The sequence below is a fragment of the Pongo abelii genome, chromosome 4, assembly GCF_028885655.2.
Source record: "Pongo abelii isolate AG06213 chromosome 4, NHGRI_mPonAbe1-v2.0_pri, whole genome shotgun sequence".
Taxonomy (NCBI): domain Eukaryota; kingdom Metazoa; phylum Chordata; class Mammalia; order Primates; family Hominidae; genus Pongo; species Pongo abelii.
The window spans coordinates 182,002,224-182,026,265 of record NC_071989.2 but is presented as its reverse complement, the minus strand read 5'-3'; the positions used below and the strand labels follow the sequence as shown (position 1 = coordinate 182,026,265).

Here is a 24,042-nt window from a genome sequence, read left to right as displayed (position 1 = left end):
CACCAAAATGTTCATGAGTAATAAGATTCGATATTTTCGGCCGGGCACGGTGGCTCACGCCTACAATCCTAGCACTTTGGGAGGCTGGGGTGGGCAGATCACCTGAAGTCAGGAGTTCAACACCAGCCTGGCCAACATGGTGAAACCCCCGTCTCTACTAAAAACACAAAAAATTAGCTGGGTGCAGTGGCGCGCAACTGTAATCCCAGCTACTTTGGAGGCTGAGGCAGGAGAATCGCTTGAACCCAGGAGGCGGAGGTTGCGGTGAGCCAAGAGGGCACCACTGCACTCCAGCCTGGGCGACAAGAATGAGACTTCATCTCAGAAAAAAAAAAAAAAGATTCGATATTTTAATTTTGTAATTCATACTTTATTTTACCAATTTACTACAAATAAGTATGCATTTCTTTCAAACTTAAAAAAAATTACTTATATAATCAAATTAAACACCAGGCTGAAAACAAGAGGGGGTTTCCTACAGTGGGTTGTACACCTTGCCAATTGTTATCTATTATTATCGGAGCCCAGAAAAATAAAAGAATAGGTACCTTTGCCTTAAGAGATCTCCTCCCTGAAGAAGTTCTGCTTTCTCTAGATTATCGATTGCAATTTTGCAGGTGAGATTAGCTTTCCTCCATGAGGCCTGATTGCTGGAATTGGAAGGTTCATGTGAGTGCGTCCACTCCACCAGGCCATAAGTCAGTTCAATTCACAGCACTTCCCACCAACAAAGGCACACGGGGGAAGGCCACCAGGCACGGCCTTCAGAGCCCATCCCACCTCCTGCCACTTCCTCCTCCTCGTCCCCCAGCAACTGTTCTTGCTCAGGTCCTGATACCCCTTGACCGGACCCTGGAGGCCACCACAGGGAGGTTCTGTAGCTGTCCCTCTGCCCCTGTCAGCCCAAGGGGCTGTGAACATGGCACTCCTCTGTGCACAGCTCCACAATGGCTGGACTTCAGGGAGGCATCCAAACTTCCCAGCTGGGCACACAAGGCCCCTCTTCGGTCCAGTTGCCTCTAAGACTGTACTGCTATGGCCTGTGTATTAGTTGGTACCATCCCCGGAAAACCGTGACTTACTCATCTCCAGTATCTTGAACAACCATTTCTGGCCCTTCAGCTGCTGAGTTAATATACTTTGTAGGAAATGAAAAATCGTGGCCAGGCACAGTGGTTCACACCTGTAATCATAGCACTTTGGGAGGCTGAGGTGGGTGGATCGCTTGAGCCCAGGAGTTCAAAACCAGCCTAGGCGACATGGAGAAACCCCGTCTCTACTAAAAATACAAAAAATTAGCCAGGCGTGGTGGTGGCGCATGCCTGTGGTTCCAGCTACCCAGGAGACGGAGGAGCGAAGATCACCTGAGCCTGGGAAGTGGAGGTTGCAGTGAGCCGTGATGGTACCACTATAGTCCAGCCTGGGTGACAGAGTAAGACCTTGTCTCAAGAAAAAAGAAAAAAAAAAAAAAACCACACACACAAAAAGCCAATCTTTCAAAATATTTCTTCAAGGTTTGTTGTTCTTTCCATACTACAGACCAATCATGAATGACACAAACATGATAGATTAGCAGAGCCCTGACTGACACGGCTGATCTACAGTCTTCACCTGTGCTAACTTGTGGGTGATAACGGAAAGTTGGTGAACAGCTTCCTAGAGTTAGAAATGTGACAGGTGACTGGGCGCGGTGGCTCACACCTGTAATCCCAACACTTTGAGAGGCCGAGGCGGGTGGGTCACTTGAGGTCAGGAGTTCAAGACCAGCCTGGCCAACATGTTAAAACCCTGTCTCTACTAAAAATACAAAAATTAGCTGGACATGATGGCGAGTGCCTGTAATCCCAGCTACTCGGGAGTCTGAGGCAGGAGAATCACTTGAATCTAGGAGGCAGAGGTTGCAGTGAGCCAAGATCACGCCACTGCACTCCAGCCTGGGTAATGAGAGTAAGACTCCGTCTCAAAAAAAAAGAAATGTTGACAGTTGTTGATAGACTATAAAAAAGCTAACTGAGTCTCTCTAAGAATCAAACTCATACTTCAGAACTCTTATGTAGCCAGCTCAAACCAATTGTGCTAATCTCTGGAAATACTCAAAAATCAAAAGAGTACATGAACTGACAGGGTGGTTTTCTAATAGCACCTTTATGCTGAAGGTCTTAATGAGCACCTGCTCTGCCATTTCACACCTGCCACTTTAAAGAATCCATTACATTTTGAAAGAGTTTGCAAGGGGGTTCTGCAGGGCCCTGGGATCCAGAGACGAATGAGGGGCAGTACTTCTCCTCAACCACCTCACATTCATTTGAGAAAAAGACAAGCAAACAGATACTCACTGTATGGTGTGACAAGCATGATGACCCAAGCAAGCACAACTACTGTTTCAACTGCCAAAGCTGGTTTTTTTTTTTTTTTTTTTTTTTTCAGAGACAGGGTCGGCTGGGCATGGTGCCTCACGCCTGTAATCCCAGCACTTTGGGAGGCCGAGACTGGTGGATCATGAGGGTCAGGAGATCGAGACCATCCTAGCTAACACAGAGAAACCCCATCTCTACTAAAAATATAAAAAATGAGCCAGGCGTGGTGGCGGGCGCCTGTAGTCCCAGCTACTCGAGGAGGCTGAGGCAGGAGAATGGCATGAACCCGGGAGGTGGAGCTTGCAGTGAGCCGAGATTGTGCCACTGCACTCCAGCCTGGGCGACAGAGTGAGACTCCGTCTCAAAAAAAAAAAAAAAAAAAAAAACCAGCTCCTGGATTCATTAATTTTTTGAAGGGTTTTTTGTGTCTCTATTTCCTTCAGTTCTGCTCTGATTTTAATTATTTCTTGCCTTCTGCTAGCTTTTGAATGTGTTTGCTCTTGCTTTTCTAGTTCTTTTAATTGTGATGTTAGGGTGTCAATTTTGGATCTTTCCTGCTTTCTCTTGTGGGCATTTAATGCTATAAATTTCCGTCTACACACTGCTTTGAATGCATCCCAGAGATTCTGTTATGTTGTGTCTTGGTTCTCGCTGGTTTCAAAGAACATCTTTATTTCTATAGACCGCTAGCAAGATTAATAAAGAAAAAAAAAGAGAAGAATCAAATAGATGCAATAAAAAATGATAAAGGGGATATCACCACCGATCCCACAGAAATACAAACTACCATCAGGGAATACTACAAACACCTCTACGCAAATAAACTAGAAAATCTAGAAGAAATGGATAAATTCCTGGACACATACACTCTCCCAAGACTAAACCAGGAAGAAGTTGAGTCTCTGAATAGACCAATAACAGGAGCTGAAATTGTGGCAATAATCAATAGCTTACCAACCAAAAAAAGTCCAGGACCAGATAGATTCACAGCCGAATTCTACCAGAGGTACAAGGAGGAACTGGTACCATTCCTTCTGATTGGATTGACTATTCCAATCAATAGAAAAAGAGGGAATCCTCCCTAACTCATTTTATGAGGCCAGCATCATCCTGATACCAAAGCCTGGCAGAGACACAACCAAAAAAGAGAATTTTAGACCAATATCCTTGATGAACATTGATGCAAAAATCCTCAATAAAATACTGGCAAACAGAATCCAGCAGCACATCAAAAAGCTTATCCACCATGATCAAGTGGGCTTCATCCCTGGGATGCAAGGCTGGTTCAATATACGCAAATCAATAAATGTAATCCAGCATATAAACAGAACCAAAGACAAAAACCACACGATTATCTCAATAGATGCAGAAAAGGCCTTTGACAAAATTCAACAACGCTTCATGCTAAAAACTCTCAATAAATTAGGTATTGATGGGACGTATCTCAAAATAATAAGAGCTATCTATGACAAACCCACAGCCAATATCATACTGAATGCGCAAAAACTGGAAGCATTCCCTTTGAAAACTGGCACAAGACAGGGATGCCCTCTCTCACCACTCCTATTCAACATAGTGTTGGAAGTTCTGGCCAGGGCAATCAGGCAGGAGAAGGAAATAAAGGGTATTCAGTTAGGAAAAGAGGAAGTCAAATTGTCTCTGTTTGCAGATGACATGATTGTATATCTAGAAAACCCCATCGTCTCAGCCCAAAATCTCCTTAAGCTGATAAGCAACTTCAGCAAAGTCTCAGGATACAAAATCAATGTACAAAAATCACAAGCATTCTTATACACCAACAACAGACAGAGAGCCAAATCATGAGTGAACTCCCATTCACAATTGCTTCAAAGAGAATAAAATACCTAGGAATCCAACTTACAAGGGACATGAAGGACCTCTTCAAGGAGAACTACAAACCACTGCTCAAGGAAATAAAAGAGGATACAAACAAATGGAAGAACACTCCATGCTCATGGGTAGGAAGAATCAATATCATGAAAATGGCCATACTGCCCAAGGTAATTTACAGATTCAATGCCATCCCCGTCAAGCTACCAATGACTTTCTTCACAGAATTGGAAAAAACTACTTCAAAGTTCATATGGAACCAAAAAAGAGCCCGCATTGCCAAGTCAATCCTAAGCCAAAAGAACAAAGCTGGAGGCATCACACTACCTGACTTCAAACTATACTACAAGGCTACAGTAACCAAAACAGCATGGTACTGGTACCAAAACAGAGATATAGATCAATGGAACAGAACAGAGCCCTCAGAAGTAATGCCACATATCTACAACTATCTGATCTTTGACAAACCTGAGAAAAACAAGCAATGGGGAAAGGATTCCCTATTTAATAAATGGTGCTGGGAAAACTGGCTAGCCATATGTAGAAAGCTGAAACTGGATCCCTTCCTTACACCTTATACAAAAATCAATTCAAGATGGATTAAAGACTTAAACGTTAGACCTAAAACCATAAAAACCCTAGAAGAAAACCTAGGCATTACCATTCAGGACATAGGCATGGGCAAGGACTTCATGTCTAAAACACCAAAAGCAATGGCAACAAAAGCCAAAATTGACAAATGGGATCTCATTAAACTAAAGAGCTTCTGCACAGCAAAAGAAACTACCATCAGAGTGAACAGGCAACCTACAAAATGGGAGAAAATTTTTGCAACCTACTCATCTGACAAAGGGCTAATATCCAGAATCTACAATGAACTCAAACAAATTTACAAGAAAAAAACAAACAACCCCATCAAAAAGTGGGCGAAGGACATGAACAGACACTTCTCAAAAGAAGACATCTATGCAGCCAAAAAACACATGAAAAAATGCTCACCATCACTGGCCATCAGAGAAATGCAAATCAAAACCACAATGAGATACCATCTCACACCAGTTAGAATGGCAATCATTAAAAAGTCAGGAAACAACAGGTGCTGGAGAGGATGTGGAGAAATAGGAACACTTTTACACTGTTGGTGGGACTGTAAACTAGTTCAACCATTGTGGAAGTCAGTGTGGCGATTCCTCAGGGATCTAGAACTAGAAATTCCATTTGACCCAGCCATCCCATTACTGGGTATATGCCCAAAGGATTATAAATCATGCTGCTATAAAGACACATGCACACGTATGTTTATTGCGGCACTATTCACAATAGCAAAGACTTGGAACCAACCCAAATGTCCAACAATGATAGACTGGATTAAGAAAATGTGGCACATATACACCATGGAATACTATGCAGCCATAAAAAATGATGAGTTCGTGTCCTTTGTAGGGACATGGATGAAATTGGAAATCATCATTCTCAGTAAACTATCGCAAGAACAAAAAACCAAACACCGCATAGTCTCACTCATAGGTGGGAATTGAACAATGAGAACACATGGACACAGGAAGGGGAACATCACACACCGGGGACTGTTGTGGGACTGTTGTGGAGTAGGGGGAGAGGGGAGGGATAGCATTGGGAGATATACCTAATGCTAGATGACGAGTTAGTGGGTGCAGCGCACCAGCATGGCACATGTATACATATGTAACTAACCTGCACATTGCGCACATGTACCCTAAAACCTAAAGTATAATAATAATAATAATAAAAGAAAAGAGACAGGGTCTCGTTCTGTCTCCTAGGCTAGAGTGCAGTCACATGATCACGGCTCACTGCAGCCTTGACCTCCCAAGCCCACTGCCCTCCTGCCTTGGCCTCCCAAGTAGTTGAGACTACAGGCACACATCAGCATGCCCCCAGCTAATTTTTTTTTTTTTTTTAATAGATGAGGTTTTGCTTTGTTGCCCAGGATGGTCTTAAACTCCTGGGCTCAAGCAGTCCTCCTGCCTCGGCCCCCAAAGTGCTGGGATTATAGGTGTGAGCTACTGCACATAGCCCCAAAGTATAAATTGACAGCTTTCTCTGCTCTAGCCTGTAATGCTACATTGTGGATGGCCATTCCCAGCTTTAAAACCATGCTAAGCTGAGTGCATCTGGCATAACTTACCATACTTTATACAAGGGCTCCTCTGTACTCAGTGTTTATAATCTGAGTAGGCTTGGTGGCTCAGGAAAGCAAAAGCCATCATAACATAAAGTAATCGTGAAACAGCCAAGCCCTGGATCACTGCCCACCACTCATACAGCTCTCCCTGCTTACACTGGCCTCCCCGTGCCTGTGTTTTTGCCAGTCGATGTCTTCCTGACAGCTGACTGTTACATACACAGCTGCTTGCAGGGAAGATGATGCTGGCAAATTGCTCAAATCAGAAGCAAAGCCACAAATACAGATCTGGCAGAGGCAGACCAGTGAACAAGAGACAAAGAGAAAACCCATGGGAATGACAACTTAGCAGAGGTTTCAAAAAAGAATGATCTAGCCAGGCACGGTGGAGTGTGCTGTAGTCCCAATTACTTGGGAAGCTGAGGTGAGAGGATCGCTTGAGCCCAAGAGTTCCTGAGGCTGCAGTAAGCTATGACTGTACTCCAGACTGGGCAACAGAGAAGGACCTCATTTCCAAAATTTTTTAATTTTTTAAAAATAAAAATAATTTTTTTTTGTTTTTAAGACGGAATCTCACTCTGTCACCCAGGCTGGAGCGCAGCAATCTCAGCTCACTGCAACCTCTGCCTCCCGGGCTCAAGCAATTCTCCTGCCTCAGCCTTCCGAGTAGCTGGGATTACAGGTGTGTGCCACCACACCCGGCTAATTTTTGTATTTTTAGTAGAGAGGGGTTTCACCATGTTGGTCAAGCTGGTCTCGAACTCCCGACCTCATGATCTGCCCACCTCGGCCTCCCAAAGTGCTGGGATTCCAGGCGTGAGTCACTGCACCAGGCCAAAAATGTGTTTTTAAAAAAGAGAGAGAATGATCTGAATACCTCAAATATGTTTGGAAAAACCCTCTTTACGATTGGTAGAAAAGTCAACTGTGAAGGGAGAGATACTGTTTCATGTTGTCTGACAATTTCATTGGAAAAGTTAAACCTCTCCCAATTCAATAACAAGAAATGGCACATAACTGTAATTATATAATCAAGGATTAGCACACACCTGCAATTACAACCTCGATTTTGGTTTTATTTTTTGACCTCAATTTTGTTTAATTTACGGTTTTTGTTGCATTTTATTTTATTTTATTTTATTTTAGACAGCATCCCACTCAAAACCTTCTAAATTTTGGTCCACCTTCAGCAGGTTTTCTTTCTGTAGATTTTTTCTGGTACCAATTATCCTTACATAAAAAATGACCCTGTATTACAAAAGCAATCATATTTTTTGATTAAAAATATACAATACAGTATAATGTTAAATATGCTTTTGTAAACTATGCTCAGCTCCACCTGCTCAGATAGGCCCTATTTATCCCTTCCCCACTCGCCCCCACTTGACTATTATTGACTGGGAAAGAACATTCCACCAGTGTGTAACTGATGCAATTGGCTGGGCGTGGTTGCTCACACCTGTAATCCCGGCACTTTGGGAGGCCAAGGTGGGTGAATCACATGAGGCCAGTGTTAGAGACCAGCCTGGCCAACATAGCGAAACTCTGTCTCTACTAAAAATACAAAAATTAGCCAGGCGTGATGGTGGGCGCCTGTAATCCCAGCTACTCAGGAGGCTGAGGCAGAAGAATTGCTTGAACTCGGGAGGCAGAGGTCACAGTTAGCCAAGATCAGGCCACTGCACCAGCCTGGGCAATAGAGGGAGACACCATCTCTCAAAAAAAAAAAAAAAAGACACCATTAAGTCAGCATTAAACCAGATCCATCAGGCAAACACACGTGCAAGGCTCACAGGCAACAAGTGAGCCAGCAGAAGCCGCTGGCGGGGGCAGGCCCTGCCTACCTGAGCATCTGCTTTTTGTGATTCTCCACTTCCTGGAGTAGAAGTTGTTTCTCTGATTCTTTGTCTTGCTCTTTAGCCAACTGCTCCAGGTCCTTTGAGGAAAAATAACTCCATGTTAAAATGATTTCAAAAGTCAACATGAAAGCAGAAGAGCATTTCTATTTCTGCCAAGAGCATACAATAGCACTTGAAGCACCCTTTTAAAACAGAACACCTAGGAATGCTAGGTAACATATAACACACATCCTTTTAAATCTATAGCTAAGTCCGCAAGAAAGTAAGGAAAACCCCTACGGCCCAAAAGTGAGAAGGGAACAAGAGGTGGAACAGTCAGCCTGGGAGTGATGCACGGCTGTCCTGGCATCAGAGGTGCTGCTCCTGTCACCTAGGGCAGGCCCGAAATGAAAAGAAAAACAATGACAAAATACGAGCACACTGATCCCCCACTTAGATATCATTAAAATATCAAACTGCTGTTCATTTCCAGATACTCACAATTTCTGTGCCTATTTCATTAAAGATGAGTAATAGGCAGTTTGAGCACTTGAAGGTTTGAGAGCTCATGTAGGGACAGAAAAATGAAGCCTTGGGCCATCTGAGGCTGAGGTTGGGAAGTTGAACTGAGATCACCACAAATCTAAAACCCACAAAAGGTTATAGACACAGGAAAATGGTCTAAAAAAATGTCCATCTACCAGCACAGAGTGAAAACACAAATGCCTGCCTTTTTTTGCTATGAGTTCCAAATAGAGGGGTTAAAAAAAACTCCCCTGTGAATTTATAACCAACCAGGGAGCTGCTCCTTCCACTGATCTAGGGTTCAATTTATCTTCCCTGAGTGGTTCGTGAAACTCTATGAAGAGAAATTAACATAAAAAGTGTTTTTGGCTGGGTGCGGTGGCTCACGCCTGTAATCCCAGCACTTTGGGAGGCCGAGGCGGGCAGATCACGAGGTCAGGAGATCGAGACCATCCTGGCTAACACGGTGAAACCCCGTCTCAACTGAAAATACAAAAAATTAGCCGGGCGTGGTGGCAGGCACCTGTAGTCCCAGCTACTTGGGAGGCTGAGGCAGGAGAATGGCATGAACCTGGGAGGCAGAGCTTGCAGCGAGCCAAGACTGCGCCACTGCACTCCAGCCTGGGCAACAGAGAGAGACTCTGTCTCAAAAAAAAAAAAAAAAATGTTGTCAGACTTGTGATCATCCCAGGAGACCGGGCGGGAAGCTAATGCAAAAACCTCTGTAGAGACTTGGCCTCGACCCAGCTGCACAAAGTCCCTCAGATAAGGTCTGCTGAAGATGAGTGCTCACAAGTCCAAAATAACCAAACACCAAGGAAATAACTCACCATAAGTGAGGGTCAGCAGACATACCCAGAAGTATTAAACCCCAGGAACTTCAGATAAAAGAACCATCAAGAGGGACTATAATTAAAGATAGCATTATACCAGTCACATTTTTTGATTTACAAATTAAAACAGGTTCTAGCTTCAATCATGCTATTCATCTGAAACATCAGTGTATTTTTTCATTTATATACTAATTTACTGATTTATGTATCAATTTGCACATGCTGGTTTGGAACAAGTTTGTGTATCTACCATTTCAATAGCACAGAAATGACTTTCAATTTATGCCCCCAAATATTGCTGAGGTAGAGAATAAAAGAAATAATCAACTGTGAATTGGAAAAGTTTTGCAAATGTCATCACTTATTTTCATAATTATTTGTTTAAAATCTGTATTCCCTATTAGAATGTAAATTCTATGGGCCGGGCGTGGTGGTTCATGCCTATAATTCCAGCACTTTGGGAGGCCAGGGAGGGCGGATCACGAGGTCAGGAGATCAAAACCATCCTGGCTAACACGGTGAAACCCTGTCTCTACCAAAAATACAAAAAATTAGCCAGGCGTGGTGGCAGGCGCCTGTAATTCTAGCTACTCGGGAGGCTGAGGCAGGAGAATGGCGTGAACCTGGGAGGTGGAGATTGCAGTGAGCAGAGATCGTGCCACTGCACTCCAGCCTGGGCGACAGAGTGAGACTCCGTCTCAAAAAAAAAAAAAAAGAATGTAAATTCTGTGAATAAGTAGAGCTGTATCTTGCATTATTCACTACATATATTCCTTGTGCCCGGCACATACTGGGCACCAAGTCACTGAATGGAAGAATGAATGCATGGGAAAAAGGGAGGGACTAAAAAGGGGGAGAAATGTACAATTTACTCATGAAAGATTGCCTGGAAGTTCTGTCAAAGAGAACCAGTGATAGTTCTGGAGAAAGGAATGGCGGGGTAGAGTAGTGCTCAAATTCCAGTTTGAGTGCTATATGTACAAAGACAAACACACAGATATTTATACATAGTCAATGCCCGAGATTTACCATGTGCAGAACACCCAGTTTTGAGGATATGAGGCCATTTCTCTAGTATCACATGATCTTGTTGGAAATACACAAAAAAGACATTCAAATAAAAGCTAAAAATGGCAAACAAACAGGAATCTTCTATTTATTTCCAGATATAAAAAGAGTATGTAAATACTTAAGAAACGCAGATTAAAACTGGGATGGGGTTATTCATTTACTAGCCATGTGCTTATTAGGTCCTTCCTAGGTGCCATAATAAATATGTAAACGTACACGTATTGGTGAGGTCATTTTAATGAGTGAAGGAAATAAACACTGGGTGAGCACCCAGATATTTAAAAAGAACATACAAATACTCATACTGAAGGTAACAGGTGTAGTTGGAGAGTTGAAGTCATGCTGAGTTGAAGAAAAGTCTGTCAGGGAATAAGTTAGCTTAAAAAAAAATGTGGAAACAGTCCAAATAAATGCCCTTTGATAGAGAACTGACTAAAAAAAAAAAAAAATGACAGCTATTTAGAAAAGAATGAGAGACCAGGTGTGGTGGCTCCCGCCTGTAATCCCAACACTTTGGGAGGCTGAGGCAGACAAGTGCTTGAGTCCAGGAGTTCAAGTCCAGCCTGAGCAACATGGCAAAACCCTGTCTCTATAAAAACTACAAAAATTTGCTGGGTGTGGTGGCGCATGCCTGTAGTCCCAACTATTTGGGGGACTGAGGCAGGAGGAAAATTGCTTGAGCCTGGGAAATCAAGGCTGTGGTGAGCTGAGATTGTGCCACTGCACTCTGGCCCGGGTGACAACCCAAGACCCTGTCTCAAAAAAAGAAAAAGAAAAATGAGGACAGTCTCTAATTACTGAAATGGAAAATTTTCCAATATACGTATAATAAAATTATACTTAACAGTATAAGTTTTGACCGGGCACGGTGGCTCACGCCTGTAATCCCAGCACTTTGGGAGGCTGAGGCAGGTGGATCACAAAGTCAGGAGATCGAGACCAGCCTGGCTAACACGGTGAAACTCCATCTGTACTAAAAATACGAAAAATTAGCTGCGTGTGGTGGCACACACCTGTAATCCCAGCTACTTGGGAGGCTGAGGCAGGAGAATCGCTTGAACCCAGGAGGTGGAGGTTGCAGTGAGCAGAGATCACACCTGCACTCCAGCCTGGGAAACAGAGCCAGACTCCGTCTTTAAAAAAAAAAAAAAAAAAAAAGTATACAGTTTTTAAAAGCTGTGTGTTAGTATGCTACTTTTTAGATGAGAAACAAGGAAGAAATTAAAAAAAAAAAAGAAATTTGTCTTTTTAAATATTTGAATAGAGAAGCTCTGGAATGACCTATCAGTAACAAAAGTGGTTACTTGTTTGGAAGAGTGGAACAAAAAACAAAACTGGGGCATAACTGAGACTTTTCACTGAATGTTGATACAGACACAGACACATACATAAAACATGTAAAAGGAACATCTTTTCAAAAATAAAAAATTAAGATGATTAAATCAGTACTGGAGATGAAGGCAGGAAGAGATCAGCTAGGTATGGTAACGCTGCTGAAAATCATATAATTAACTCCAATAGCAAAAATTGTACATTTTCAAAATTGCCCTTGAAAATCTCTGAGGTAGGCAAACACAGGACACAGACATACTGTTTCTCAGGGGTCCAACTGGCCAGCTTTTCTACCAGCTTTAGAACAGACTGTCTTCCTCTGTTAAGCAACAATAGAGTTGCTGGTGGGCTTTGGGGGCCATGTTATATGAAAAGCACAAGTCTTTTTTTTTTTTTGAGACAGGGTCTTGCTCTGTCACCCAGGCTGGAGTGCAGTGGCACGATCTTGGCTCAGTGCAATCTCCAACTCCCAGGTTCAAGCAATTCTCATGCCTCAGCCACCCAAACAGCTGGGATTACAGGCACGGGTCACCATGACCAGCTAATTTTTGTATTTTTAGTAGAGATGGAGGTTCACCATATTGACTAGGCTGGTCTTGAACTCCTGGCCTCAGGTGATCCACTCGCCTTGGCCTCCCAAAGTGCTGGGATTACAGGCATGAGCCACTGTGCTGGCCAAAAAAGCACAAGTCTTTAGATCTGATATAGTGTGAATATTTGTCCCTGCCCAAATCTCATGTTGAATGGTGACCCCCAGTGTTGGAGGTGGGGCCTGGTGGGAGGTGTTTGGATCATGGGGGTGGATCCCTCATGAATGGCATAAGTCATCCCCTTAGTGGTAAGTGAGCTCTCACTCAATCTCTCTCTTGCTCCTGCTTTTGTCATGTGACATGCCTGCTCCCTTTGCCTTCTGCCATGACTGGAAGCTTCCTGAAGCCTCCCCAGAAGCAGATACTGCTATGCTTCCCATACAGCCCGCAGAACCATAAGCCAATTAAACCCATTTTTTTAAATAAATTACCCAGCCTCAGGTATTTCTTTACAGCAATGCAAGAAAGGCCTAATACAAAACCCCAATACCACAAGACCAGGTGCCACAAGACCCATCCAGGGATGGTGATATGGTTTGGCTGTGTCCCCACCCAAATCTCATCTTGAATTGTAACTCTCACAATTCCCATATGTCATGGGAGGTACCTGGTGGGAGGTGATTGAATTATAGAGGCGGTCTTTCCTGCACTTTTCTCATGATAGTGAATGAGTCTCACGAGATCTGATGGTTTTAAAAACAGGAGTTTCCCTGCACAACCTCTCTCTTTGCCTGCCGCCATCCACATAAGACGTGACTTGCTCCTCTTTGCCTTCTGCCATGATCGTGAGGCCTCCCCAGCCATGTCAGAAGTCCATTAAACTTATTTTTCTTCCTGGTCTCAGGTATGTCTTTATTAGCTGCATGAAAACAGACTAATATAGATGGGCAGATCCATAACACCCACCTCACCCTCACTGAAGGTACAGCAGGGGAAACATCTCCACTATTCAAACTACTACTTCTAAGAGACCTCCAGAAGTCTAGAGGAGCAGGCATGTTTCCACACTCAGGTACCTCCTGACTCTCCTAGGTCCCACTAGGGCAGAGTAAGTGCTAGTTCTCTGCCAACCCAACATTAGGTCCTGTGGCTGCAGTGAGAAGAATCTCAGGAGAAAACTCAGGAATAAAAATGGAGAATGTAAGACATCAGACTGAAATTACTAGAAAATCTCAGGAAATAAAGAAGGAAGAAGAAACCAAGAAACTAGAAAAACCATCAGAACAGTAATCAACCCTTGGAGTGACCAGGATATCCAGAGTTCCCTAAAAGAATGCAATTATCTCAGATTTGAATAACTGAGGAAGAAGAATCATGAACAATATAAAGCAACTGCCTAGTGTTTCAAGTAGAGGGGCATCAAGAGGAGCTGGCAGGAATGTCTCCAGATAATGACAAGTTTGCAGGACTTTTACTGAACTACTCATGAGGCTAACTAGAGGCCAAGGAGCCAACCCTGTTCCTGTCCTCATGAAGAGGGCCTACACAGGATTCCAGGATACAGATGGACAACATCTTTTTAAGTGTGCAGACACAGTCATCCTTCCAACTCCTCAGTTCCAGCCCTGGGCCTGTGCCATCCCTGTTCACTTTGAGGGGCTGCTGTGGGCCCTTCTACCCATGAGCTGCATGCAGGATCCTTGGGTGCCCAGATGGGGGCCTTGAAACATGAGCCCTCCATAGTCAGCTCCATACCTGTTTCCTGGCTTTTTCTCAGCAGCCCCCAGACCCATGAGTGGTCTTCGTCGTCTGATTCTGATCTAGATCCTGAACTTGGAAACAATTAGAAGCTGAATCCCAATTGTGTCTGAAAGCAACACAATAGTCTGGGCTCATGCCTATAATCCCAGCACTTTCAGAGGCTGAGGCAGGAGGATTGCTTGAGCCCAGGAGTTTAAGACCAGCCCAAGCAACATAGGGAGACTCCATCTCTATTTAAAAAAAAATGTGTGTTTTTTTTTGACACAGAGTCTTGCTCTGTCACCAAGGCTAGAGTGCAGTGGCACGATCTCCGCTCACTGCAACCTGCGCCTCCTGGGTTCAAGCGATTCTCCTGCCTCAGCCTCCTAAGTAGCTGAGATTACAGGCGTGTGCCACCATGCCCAGCTAATTTTTGCATTTATCAGAGACAGGGTTTTGCCATGTTGGCCAGGCTGTTCTCAAACTACTGGCCTCATTTTCATTTTTAAAAATGAAAGCAACAGAATAGCATGATCTATACAGTGGTGCACAACCCTTTGCCCAGCCCAATGTAATAAGAATAAAATGTGAAATAAATAAAACAAACAAACAAAACTGCTACTTGTCACCCTCTAGTGTTTTTTGAGACAGCACATATACCATAGTTGAATTCAGGCATACTAAATGTGTATATGATGTGACTGGTGACTACTGAAATAAGGAAGATGCTGAGCAAAGTAACAGCATAAAAAAAAAACCTAGGAGTGTGATGGATTGAGGTAGTGAATGAATGAATACGGTAGAAAGAATGGTAGAGAAGAGAAAGTATTTGAAGTGTCCCCAGGATTTCAAAAATTCCAAGGATAATGGTGTTCCTGCCATCCACTTGTTGACACAGCTGGCAGGATTCTGCATGCAAAAGTTTCTCTCTTTTTTTTTTTTTTTTTTTGAGACGGAGTCTCGCTCTGTTGCCCAGGCTGGAGTGCAGTGGCACCATCTCGGCTCACTGCAAGCTCCACCTGGGTTCACACCATTCTCCTGCCTCAGCCTCCCAAGTAGCTGGGACTACAGGCGCTCGCCACCATGCCTGGTTAATTTTTTGTATTTTTAGTAGAGACAGGGTTTCACCGTGTTAGCCAGGATGATCTCGATCTCCTGACCTCGTGATCTGCCCACTTCGGCCTCCCAAAATGCTGGGATTACAGGCGTGAGCCACTAGGCCCAGCCAAAAGTTTCTCGTTTTTACCTGGAGAGCAGGTTAGTACAGAGTCACCCTCACTTTCTAAGTGTTTACTGCTCCCTTCAGCTGGTGTCTGAAGAACCCAGACGGCTCTCAAGCAGAGGATATACCCAGGACTGAGCCCCCTTCATTGACTGAATTGAGATACTCAGCATCTCAGTTCTGAGAATACCCACCTGTATTCTGTGACGCAACTGTTGAAATTTCTCTTTTACTTTAGTATTCAGTTCAGTAAGAGCACTTAAGGGTCCTGAACAATCACGGATATCCTAGGAGACATTGAACAGATGAAAGGCCTTTCTCAAGGCAATGAAATGAAATGACACCATCCATACAGTGAGAGAGCTGGTTTAGACCAACTAATATTAACGTACTGACTATAATTCGTCCTGATCTTTGCTGTTTACCTCTTCAACACAAGAAAAAACCTTATCATTTACATTCTTCTCATTCCTTTTTAGATTAATGTTGAATTAATATAAAAACCTAGAAAGAAACACAACTGCTTTGACCTAATGTTTAGTGCCTAAATTTTAACAAAACATTACCTGGCCAGTATGAAAAAGCTTAAAACAGTTTGTATGCCCAACAAGAATGGACATGCAAAAGTGATACTATAACTTTAGAACCTTAGATCCTTCCAACTTGGAAGATCAGGATGTTTAAATATCTGGCATCATATGATGAGATTAACTTCTCCAGTGTGATTTTACAAACCATTATTGATAAGTTAGAGTGTTTATATAGACATGTTTAAGGGCAGATTTAGAATCTGTTGCTGGACATTCAGAATTACTGGTGCCAGCTTTCACAGCAGGCTCTGGAGACGGACCAGGTGGATTCGAATCCCGGCTGTAGCAACTTATGAGCTGTGTAAAGTTACCTGGAAAGTTATTTAAATTCTCTGTGTCTCAGCTTCCTCATCACAACACTACTTACCTCATAGAACATCATAGATTATGTATGTATGTAAAGCACCTAGCAGAGCTGCTGGAACACGGTAAGAATGCAATACATCCAGCTATAATCAGTCTTTCTCATCAGCAATGACAAGAACCCAAATGTTAGAAAGAGTACAGAAGAATGCCTAAGCAATTTAGATTATGTAAAAATGTAATTTCATTTGTATGAAACCTGTTTATTTTTCTATAACTGGCCCAGAAGTTTTGTAATGTATACCTCAGAGAAGTGAAGTTCAAGAAGTTTTAAATATCTGCATCAAATTTCACTTTTTCTCTGGCTTACTCATTTAATCACACTTCTTTGCACCGTATTTGTTTATTCTGCATCTAGTTTGGTTTATTCTGCATCTGGTTTATCTGGGGAGCCCTATTTTCCTGCACTTTTTGCCACATCTTCTTACAAACTCTGAGTCTACGTCTAATGTTTAGTGACTTTGTTGAAAATGATTAGCTTTAAAAACCAAGGTTTAGGCCGGGCGCGGTGGCTCACGCCTGCAATCCCAGCACTTTGGGAGGCCGAGGCAGGCGGATCACGAGGTCAGGAGATCGAGACCATCCTGGCTAACACGGTGAAACCCCATCTCTACTAAACAAAACACAAAAATTAGCCGGGCGTGGTGGCGGGTGCCTGTAGTCCCAGCTACTCGGGAGGCTGAGGCAGGAGAATGGCGTGAACCTGGGAGGCGGAGCTTGCAGTGAGCCGAGATCGCGCCACTGCACTCAAGCCTGGGCGACAGAGCGAGAATCCGTCTCAAAAAAACACAAACACAAACAAAAACAAACAAAAAAACAAGGTTTAAAACTCTTGGTTTCTTTTTGCTAAACTCATGGAACCGTGTCTACATTCCTAATTCTTGCCTAAGTCAACTCGTTTATTTTACCTCTATCCTTAAATGGTTTAAGGCAAAACACTTCATTTCCTATCTGTTCAAACGGGGTAACACTCTAAGGTGTTATTCCTAGGTTGACTTTCCCAGTCCAGGTCCCAGTTTTGCCACTGACCCAGGTCTGCCTTCTAACCTAGGCCTTGGCGCCGTACTCGATTTCCTCAAGCATAAAATCACAACTACGGTCCAGGTTACATTCTTTTCACCCGGTGCCTCCCGTGCCAGGTGGCCTTGGATGCCAGGGGAGCTGGACAGCAGGGGGCGGGGCTAGCTGCCTCCCGGACGCTACCAGAGGATGGGGAAGCAGCGTCAGAGGGCGGGGCCAAGCAGGGTGACAGGTAGGTTGTGAGGTGGTCAGGGGCGGGGCGACGACCAGGGCTGCAGGTGGAAGGGGAAAAGCCGAGCCCCGAAGCAGTAGCTGAGTCAGGGGCGGAGAACAGTGGGGTGCTCTGGAGATAGGAGATCCGGCGGCACCCGGAAAAAGGATCAAGGCCAGCAGTCACGGGGACACAACCAAATGGGGACCAGGGTGGGTAGCCCAACATGGGGCGGAGCCTGTGGTCCGGGAAACCAAGTGGGGAAAGTTCGGGAATGACACTGCCAAGCTCACAGACCAGCAGAGCTTGGGTTAGGGCTGCTGGAGCCCGGAAGGGGTCCCGGGATCAGTACCTGAATAAGCGCCTTCACCTCCAGGTCAAATTTGACAATCTCTTGGTTACAGATCCGGACGTGGACATCTTGGGGAGCCGCCATGTTGGGGACGCCGGCTACGGGCAGCGGCAGGACCCAAGTTCAAACGCGTTTTCGCACCGCCTTCTTTTCTTCCCCGCCCAGTCTCGGGGCAGCGCCCCCTAGAGACCGGCGAAAATGGCAAGCGAGGGTCCCTGCGCAGAGTTGGGACTTTCCCTGACACGTGTAGGGAAATCAGCCTCTCCTCTTGGTATGGCCCTAATAACATGGAGAGGAAGAGAAGAGGGAATATCAAGAACACTTCACAGTGGTCTCTTTCCATCTTCCTTCTGTCAGGCATTCTAATAACTATATATTTTTTACATAGAAAAAAAGACTGGAAGAAAAGCATCAATTGAGATGTCTCTGGAAAGTACAAGTAATAATTTGTTTCTTCAAACTTTCTTATATTTTTAATATTTTCTACAGTGAGTATAAATTGTGGAGTAAAAGAGGAAATGATAAACGTCATATATTTTTTAAAGTATGGAGTTCAAGGCAGGTCAGTAGAGTACCTCCTATCACTCCAACACATGATCTGAGGGATCCTTGTAAAACACGAAATTGATCAAGTCACCTCCCTGTATGCAGCCCTTCTATGGCTTCTCGTGGTTCCCTTTTGTATACAACTGGATTTATTAAATCTACCTTGCTAGGGTAGTTTTGATGGAAATGTCAGAGCAAACCCTCAACAAATGGTGGCTCTTTTATTTTTGTTAGTAAATAATCCAAGTTTCTTAGCTGGTCCTCAAGGCCATCAGCCACCCCGGCCATCAGCCACCCCACCCTACGCCCTTCCTGAATTGCTCAAGCTCTTTCTGGATGTGTAGCCTTAGAATGTGGTGTTCCCTCTTCCTAGAAAGCGTTTCCCCCACTCGACCCCACTCCATCTGCTTTTGTTCAGGTCACTTCAGCAAGCATAGATTGTGAGGACCTGAATGTTCATCTCTTTCTCCTTTTTTTTTTTTTTTTTTTTTTTTTGTGGCGGAGTCTCACTCTGTTGCCTAGGCTGGAGTGCAATGGCATAATCTTGGCTCACTGCAAACTCTACCTCCCAGGTTCAAGCAATACTCCTGCCTCAGCCTCCTGAGTAGCTGGGATTACAGGTGCGTGCCACCATGCCCAGCTAATTTTTGTATTTTTAGTAGAGACAGGGTTTCACCATGTTGGTCAGACTGGTCTCAAACTGACCTCATGATCCACCCGCTTCGGCCTCTCAAAGTTCTGGGATTACAGGCATGAGCCACCGCGCCCGACCATGTTCATCTCTCTTAATCCTCACAACCACCCTTGAAATTGTACTACACTAGTATCACAGATCAGGAGATGGGCTTAGAGTAGATTAAAACAAAAAACAACCAACCCTGTCTCAAGATTACCTATCTTGAAAGTGGCAAAGCCTAGGCCGGGCGCGGTGGCTCACACCTGTAATCCCAGCACTTTGGGAGGCCGAGGCGGGTGGATCACAAGGTCAAGAGATGGAGATCATCCTGGCGTTAACACAGTGAAATCCCATCTCTACTAAAAATACAAAAATCCGCCGGGCGTGGTGGCAGACGCCTGTAGTCCCAACTACTTGGGAGGCTGAGGCAGGAGAATGGCGTGAACCCGGGAGGTGGAGCTTGCAGTGAGCCGAGATCGCCCCACTGCACTATTCCAGCCTGAGCGACAGAGCAAGACTCCATCTCAAAAAAAAAGAAAGAAAGTGGCACAGCCTCTACTGAAAGCCATCTTTTCCCCAAAAAGTCAATATGGTCCCCACCTGTTGTAAGCGGGGCTCTGTGCTTGTCTGTGTCCCTACAGCCCTCTACACACCCTCTCGTAAGGTATTCATCACCGCACTGCACCTAATAGAGAGGCAGTGTATCACAGGCTTGGCATCTGCCTGGGCTCAAATCCTGTCCACCGCACACTTCGCATGCCTGTGCCTCCGTCTCCTCAGAGGCTAACTGGTGATAATCAATAGCGCCTACTTCACAGATTGGAGAATTAAATGAGATAATACATGAAAAGCACCAAGCACAGTGTGCTAATGTGGCATATAGTAAGATCTCAATGCCTGTTAGCTGCTGTTATTCTGCTACTAGCCCACATTTTGGGAGCACTTCCTATGCGCCAAGAACTTTGTACGAAGCGCTTCATGGGTGTCTCCCTTAACTCTCACAACTCTGTGAGGTAAAAACGGGGCAGAGAGGAATAATGACTTGCCCAGAGCAAATGGAGTTGCTAGGTCAAAGGATATATGCATGTAAAAATTCTGACATATTACCAAATTGCTCTTCATAGGGATTATGTCAACCCATCCTCCCTCCAGCAACATGGCATAAATGCCCGTTTCCTGTGGCCTTGTCAACACGATAGGTTAACAAAATTGGAAGTTTTGCCAATCTGATTAGGTGAAAATGCCTTCTTTAGTTTGCGCTTCTCTGATCATGAAGGAGGCTGAGAAACTCTACCTATGCTTCAGAGCTATTTGCATTTATTCTGTTGTCTGCTCATTGTTCTATTGGGTTGTTGGTTTTTTTCATATCTGTTTCCAGGAACTCTATATATTAGGAGGATTAGTCCCTAGAGATGAGTTTCAAAGCTTTTCTATTTTCTTTTTTTTTTAAAGACATCTAGAGCCTTAAAAAGTCTATAGAACTTTGATTTGGCTTACGGTGTTTTGGTCTTAAATATTTTGTTAATCTTGTTTTACACTGAATTTATCAATCTTCATTTATGATTCCTGGATTCGGGGTCCAAATTACAGGGATTTAAAGGAATTGCCCACATTTCCTTGTAGTGTTTTTATGGGTGGTTTTTTGTAGCTTTTTTTTTTTTTTTTACACTTAGATCATTATCTATTTTGAAATATGTGTTGGCTTATGGTGTGAGATATAGACCCAATTTTACTTTTTCCGGAGGTTACTCAGTTATTCCAATACTATTTAATGAAGAGTCTACCTTTTGCTCACTGGTTCTGGATGCCACATTTGCCATACTAAATTGTCATATATATTTGAGTCTACTTTTAGACCTTCTATTCTGCTTGACTGGCCTATTCATGCATCAAAATGACAGTGTTAACAATTATGGTTTTATAATGACTTTTAATATCTGCTAGGATTAAATACCTCTTCCCCTTGTCCCCCGCATCACTGCCCCCTCACCCCCACTGCCTACCAGCATCTTCCAGCTATTTTATCCCTGTGTAAACTTTTTTTTTTTTATCCCTCTTGGTATGTTTTCTTAGGATGATATTACATTTTTTTAGCAACATTATATTTTTAATTTAACTTAGCACTGTTAGTTTTATGTCACTGCTCCTGTGTAAGAACTTGGTGTATCTTCCAATTTATTCATTTCCTTCTGTGTCCTGCACAGTACTTTCAAAGTTTTCTTTATCCTAGGCCTTGTATACATTTTCTGTTAAGTTTATTCCTGGTAATATTTTAAGGTTAAAACTTTTTAAAGAAACTGAGGTTTACCTTCTTCAGGTCACTCCAATGTTTTGGATACTCACATAGAACCTCCCTATTTAGGTACAGCAGAGAAGCCCCAAAGCCAGCAGTTGGCAGACCTGCGCACGTGCCCTTGGGATCCTTTCACATCATGCTTTTTGTTGGATATTCGTATGCAATCAACAGTCCCCAGTTGCATCTCTATGCTGCAGCTAAAGAAGAAGACGTAAGCTCCCTTTTTCTCTACCCTCCAATATACTTCCTTCCAATAAGGAGACCCAATCCTAAACCTTAAGCTAGAGGCCATCTTCAAGGAACAGATGTGCAGTCTGGTGATCATTACACCCAATCACTGATTCCTCTCAATTCTGTTTTGCTTCCCTTATCACCTTTACCCACTGATCCTTAGACTAGCTTTTGTTTATCTGCTAGGTTTTGGCTTTAATTCTTTTTGGTTTTTAGATTCTAAGGCCTTTATCCCCCACTACAGAGACATCCTTCCAAATATTGCCTGTGACTTGGCCTGATCCCAGAGATGAATACGAATTATTTCTGTAGTGTAGCAAGCTGACTGGAGTTTGAATTGGAGCTCTATAATCACATAAGGTAGGTCTGGGGCTAGTCTCCTCATCTGAGTCTAGTCTCTTTTGTAAAATGGACATGACCACCAGCTTCACTGGGCCCTTGAGAGTAGCAGCTGAGTTTCCTGTAACAAAAAAGCACCTAGCAGAGTCTTAAGGAATGCCACTCCCTCCCCTAGGGCTTTCTAACACCTTCTTCCTGCTCTGAACCTTTTAGCTGGGATATTATAGCACTTCCCAGCCATTTTCTTTCTTTCAAATTCTCCACTGTACTGTGGCTGAACAGCTCACCAGCTGAGTGACCCATCTAACTGGATGCTATCCACAGGTTGTTTCCTAAGGACTATACTGATCTGGCTCACCCAGCCCTTTAACAGTCTCAAGACCTTGACAGAGGATCCTGTGAGCAGTGGTCTTTAGAGATCAAGTCCTGATGCAGAACCAGTCCATGGGAGGCCATGCCCCTCCCCTTTGCTTCCTGATGGCCCCAGTGTCACTCACACGAAACAGAGGGTTTCTTCAAGGGTCCAGAATACTAAGAACACAAGTCTATCAATTCTCTAATATACGCCACTGGATGTGGTACCTGTGTCCTTGAAAACACCTCAGCAACAATAATGTACCTAGAGTCCTTTGCATATCTGTGACAGCTCCTGTGTTGTTCTGCAGTCCTGTTCACATGCTGGCTGTGAGTTCCTGGAGTTCTCTTTCATTTCATCTCTCTATTGCCTAGTACCTAGCACAGGTCTGGAGTTCTCTTTCATCTCTCTATTGCCTAGTACCTAGCACAGGTCTGGAGTTCTCTTTCATCTCTCTATTGCCTAGTACCTAGCACAGGTCTGGAGTTCTCTTTCATCTCTCTATTGCCTAGTACCTAGCACAGGTCCTGGCAGAGTAAGTGCTCAACAAATATTTGCTGGCTGACTTTCAGCCACATACTCTGATGGAAGCCTTCACTTAGGTCTCTGGATTTAAGGCTCTATGTATACGCCCAGCTTAGCTTGGAGACTTAGAATGATTAAACACACAAACACATACAAATGTTTAAATCAGGAGAGACCCAAAATATTTTATTTCCCATGCAGAACACTTGCCCAAAGATTCAAAGAGGAGAAATAAGAATATCCTCTAAGCTGTGAAGAATGCAAATGCTTACATCAACAAATAATTCTATATATTAGTTAATGTCACTAAAATATTAAAAAATCAACCTATAGTGTCAAAAAAATGTTAGCTCTTTGATTATTACCACAAGAGGGGCAGCAGACCAGCAGTTCACCACTCTCTGTGATTTGGAATTTCTTTGGAATAGGTTATCTTGAGGAGCGGATGGTTACCTAGGTAAGCAAGATACAAGTACAGAAAGGAAGGGCAAAAACATGAGGCAAACAATTCAGAACCTTTTCTTTTCATCTTTTTTTATTTTAAATTACAAAGGATGTTGCATACACTGATGAATCTGTATCTGACTAGAAGTGCTCAGGGGTTGGAAGGTGACAGAAAACAAAGGCAAAATTTGCATTGCCTTTCCATCTGAAATGAAAAACTGCACAACTATTAACCAACATTTAATAGGATAATTTTTAAACAGCTCATGCGTCAACAAGATAAAAGTTCTTTCTAGACAAGAGACAAGACTGAATCCAATAAAAAGTGTCATAGCTCCAGTTGGGAAAGAAAAAAAAAAACTACAGAATATTTATGATAGCATTACAAACAGGATCCTACGCAACTATGCAAAAGAGGTTGCCACATTGTATGAACAAATGCTTTGAATTCTTGCCCTTCCACTCTTCTCTTGTGACTTCTGTGCTGTCAGCCCTAGTATCGCTGTCAACCACAATACTAAGCTGTAGGACAAATCCTAGGGAAATAAGGTAAAAAAGCAGGCAGCGGAATACAGTGTCATAAAAATGGGTGGAAAGGCAGATACAGTACACACATACACATTTCTGTTAT

General features: G+C 43.5%; 1 protein-coding gene and 1 long non-coding RNA gene across 6 annotated transcripts in view; one reads left to right on the top strand and one right to left on the bottom strand.

The window, feature by feature from the left end:
- The window catches only part of BNIP1 (BCL2 interacting protein 1), a 23,138-nt gene extending 5,001 nt beyond the window's left edge, over positions 1-18,137 (bottom strand). For 2 of the 4 annotated variants that reach the window (XM_002816207.4, XM_054556251.2), the window contains exons 1-4: positions 18,000-18,137; positions 15,658-15,750; positions 8,217-8,308; positions 549-650 (exon numbers count right to left, since the gene is read on the bottom strand). In XM_002816207.4, the coding sequence (XP_002816253.1) occupies positions 549-650; positions 8,217-8,308; positions 15,658-15,750; positions 18,000-18,083 (371 nt within the window). In that variant the 5' untranslated portion in view covers positions 18,084-18,137. The remainder of the gene's footprint in view (positions 1-548; positions 651-8,216; positions 8,309-15,657; positions 15,751-17,999) is intronic. The other 2 variants (XM_063724405.1, XM_054556252.2) reach the window with 2 other exon arrangements.
- On the top strand, positions 17,661-24,042 carry LOC129059626 (uncharacterized). Of its 2 annotated transcripts, XR_008525639.2 has the most exons (4): positions 17,661-17,859; positions 21,584-21,728; positions 21,993-22,108; positions 22,412-24,042. It is a non-coding gene; the product is annotated as an uncharacterized LOC129059626 (long non-coding RNA). The 2 variants fall into 2 exon arrangements; XR_010140077.1 differs by lacking the exon at positions 17,661-17,859 and having other exon boundaries at positions 21,300-22,108.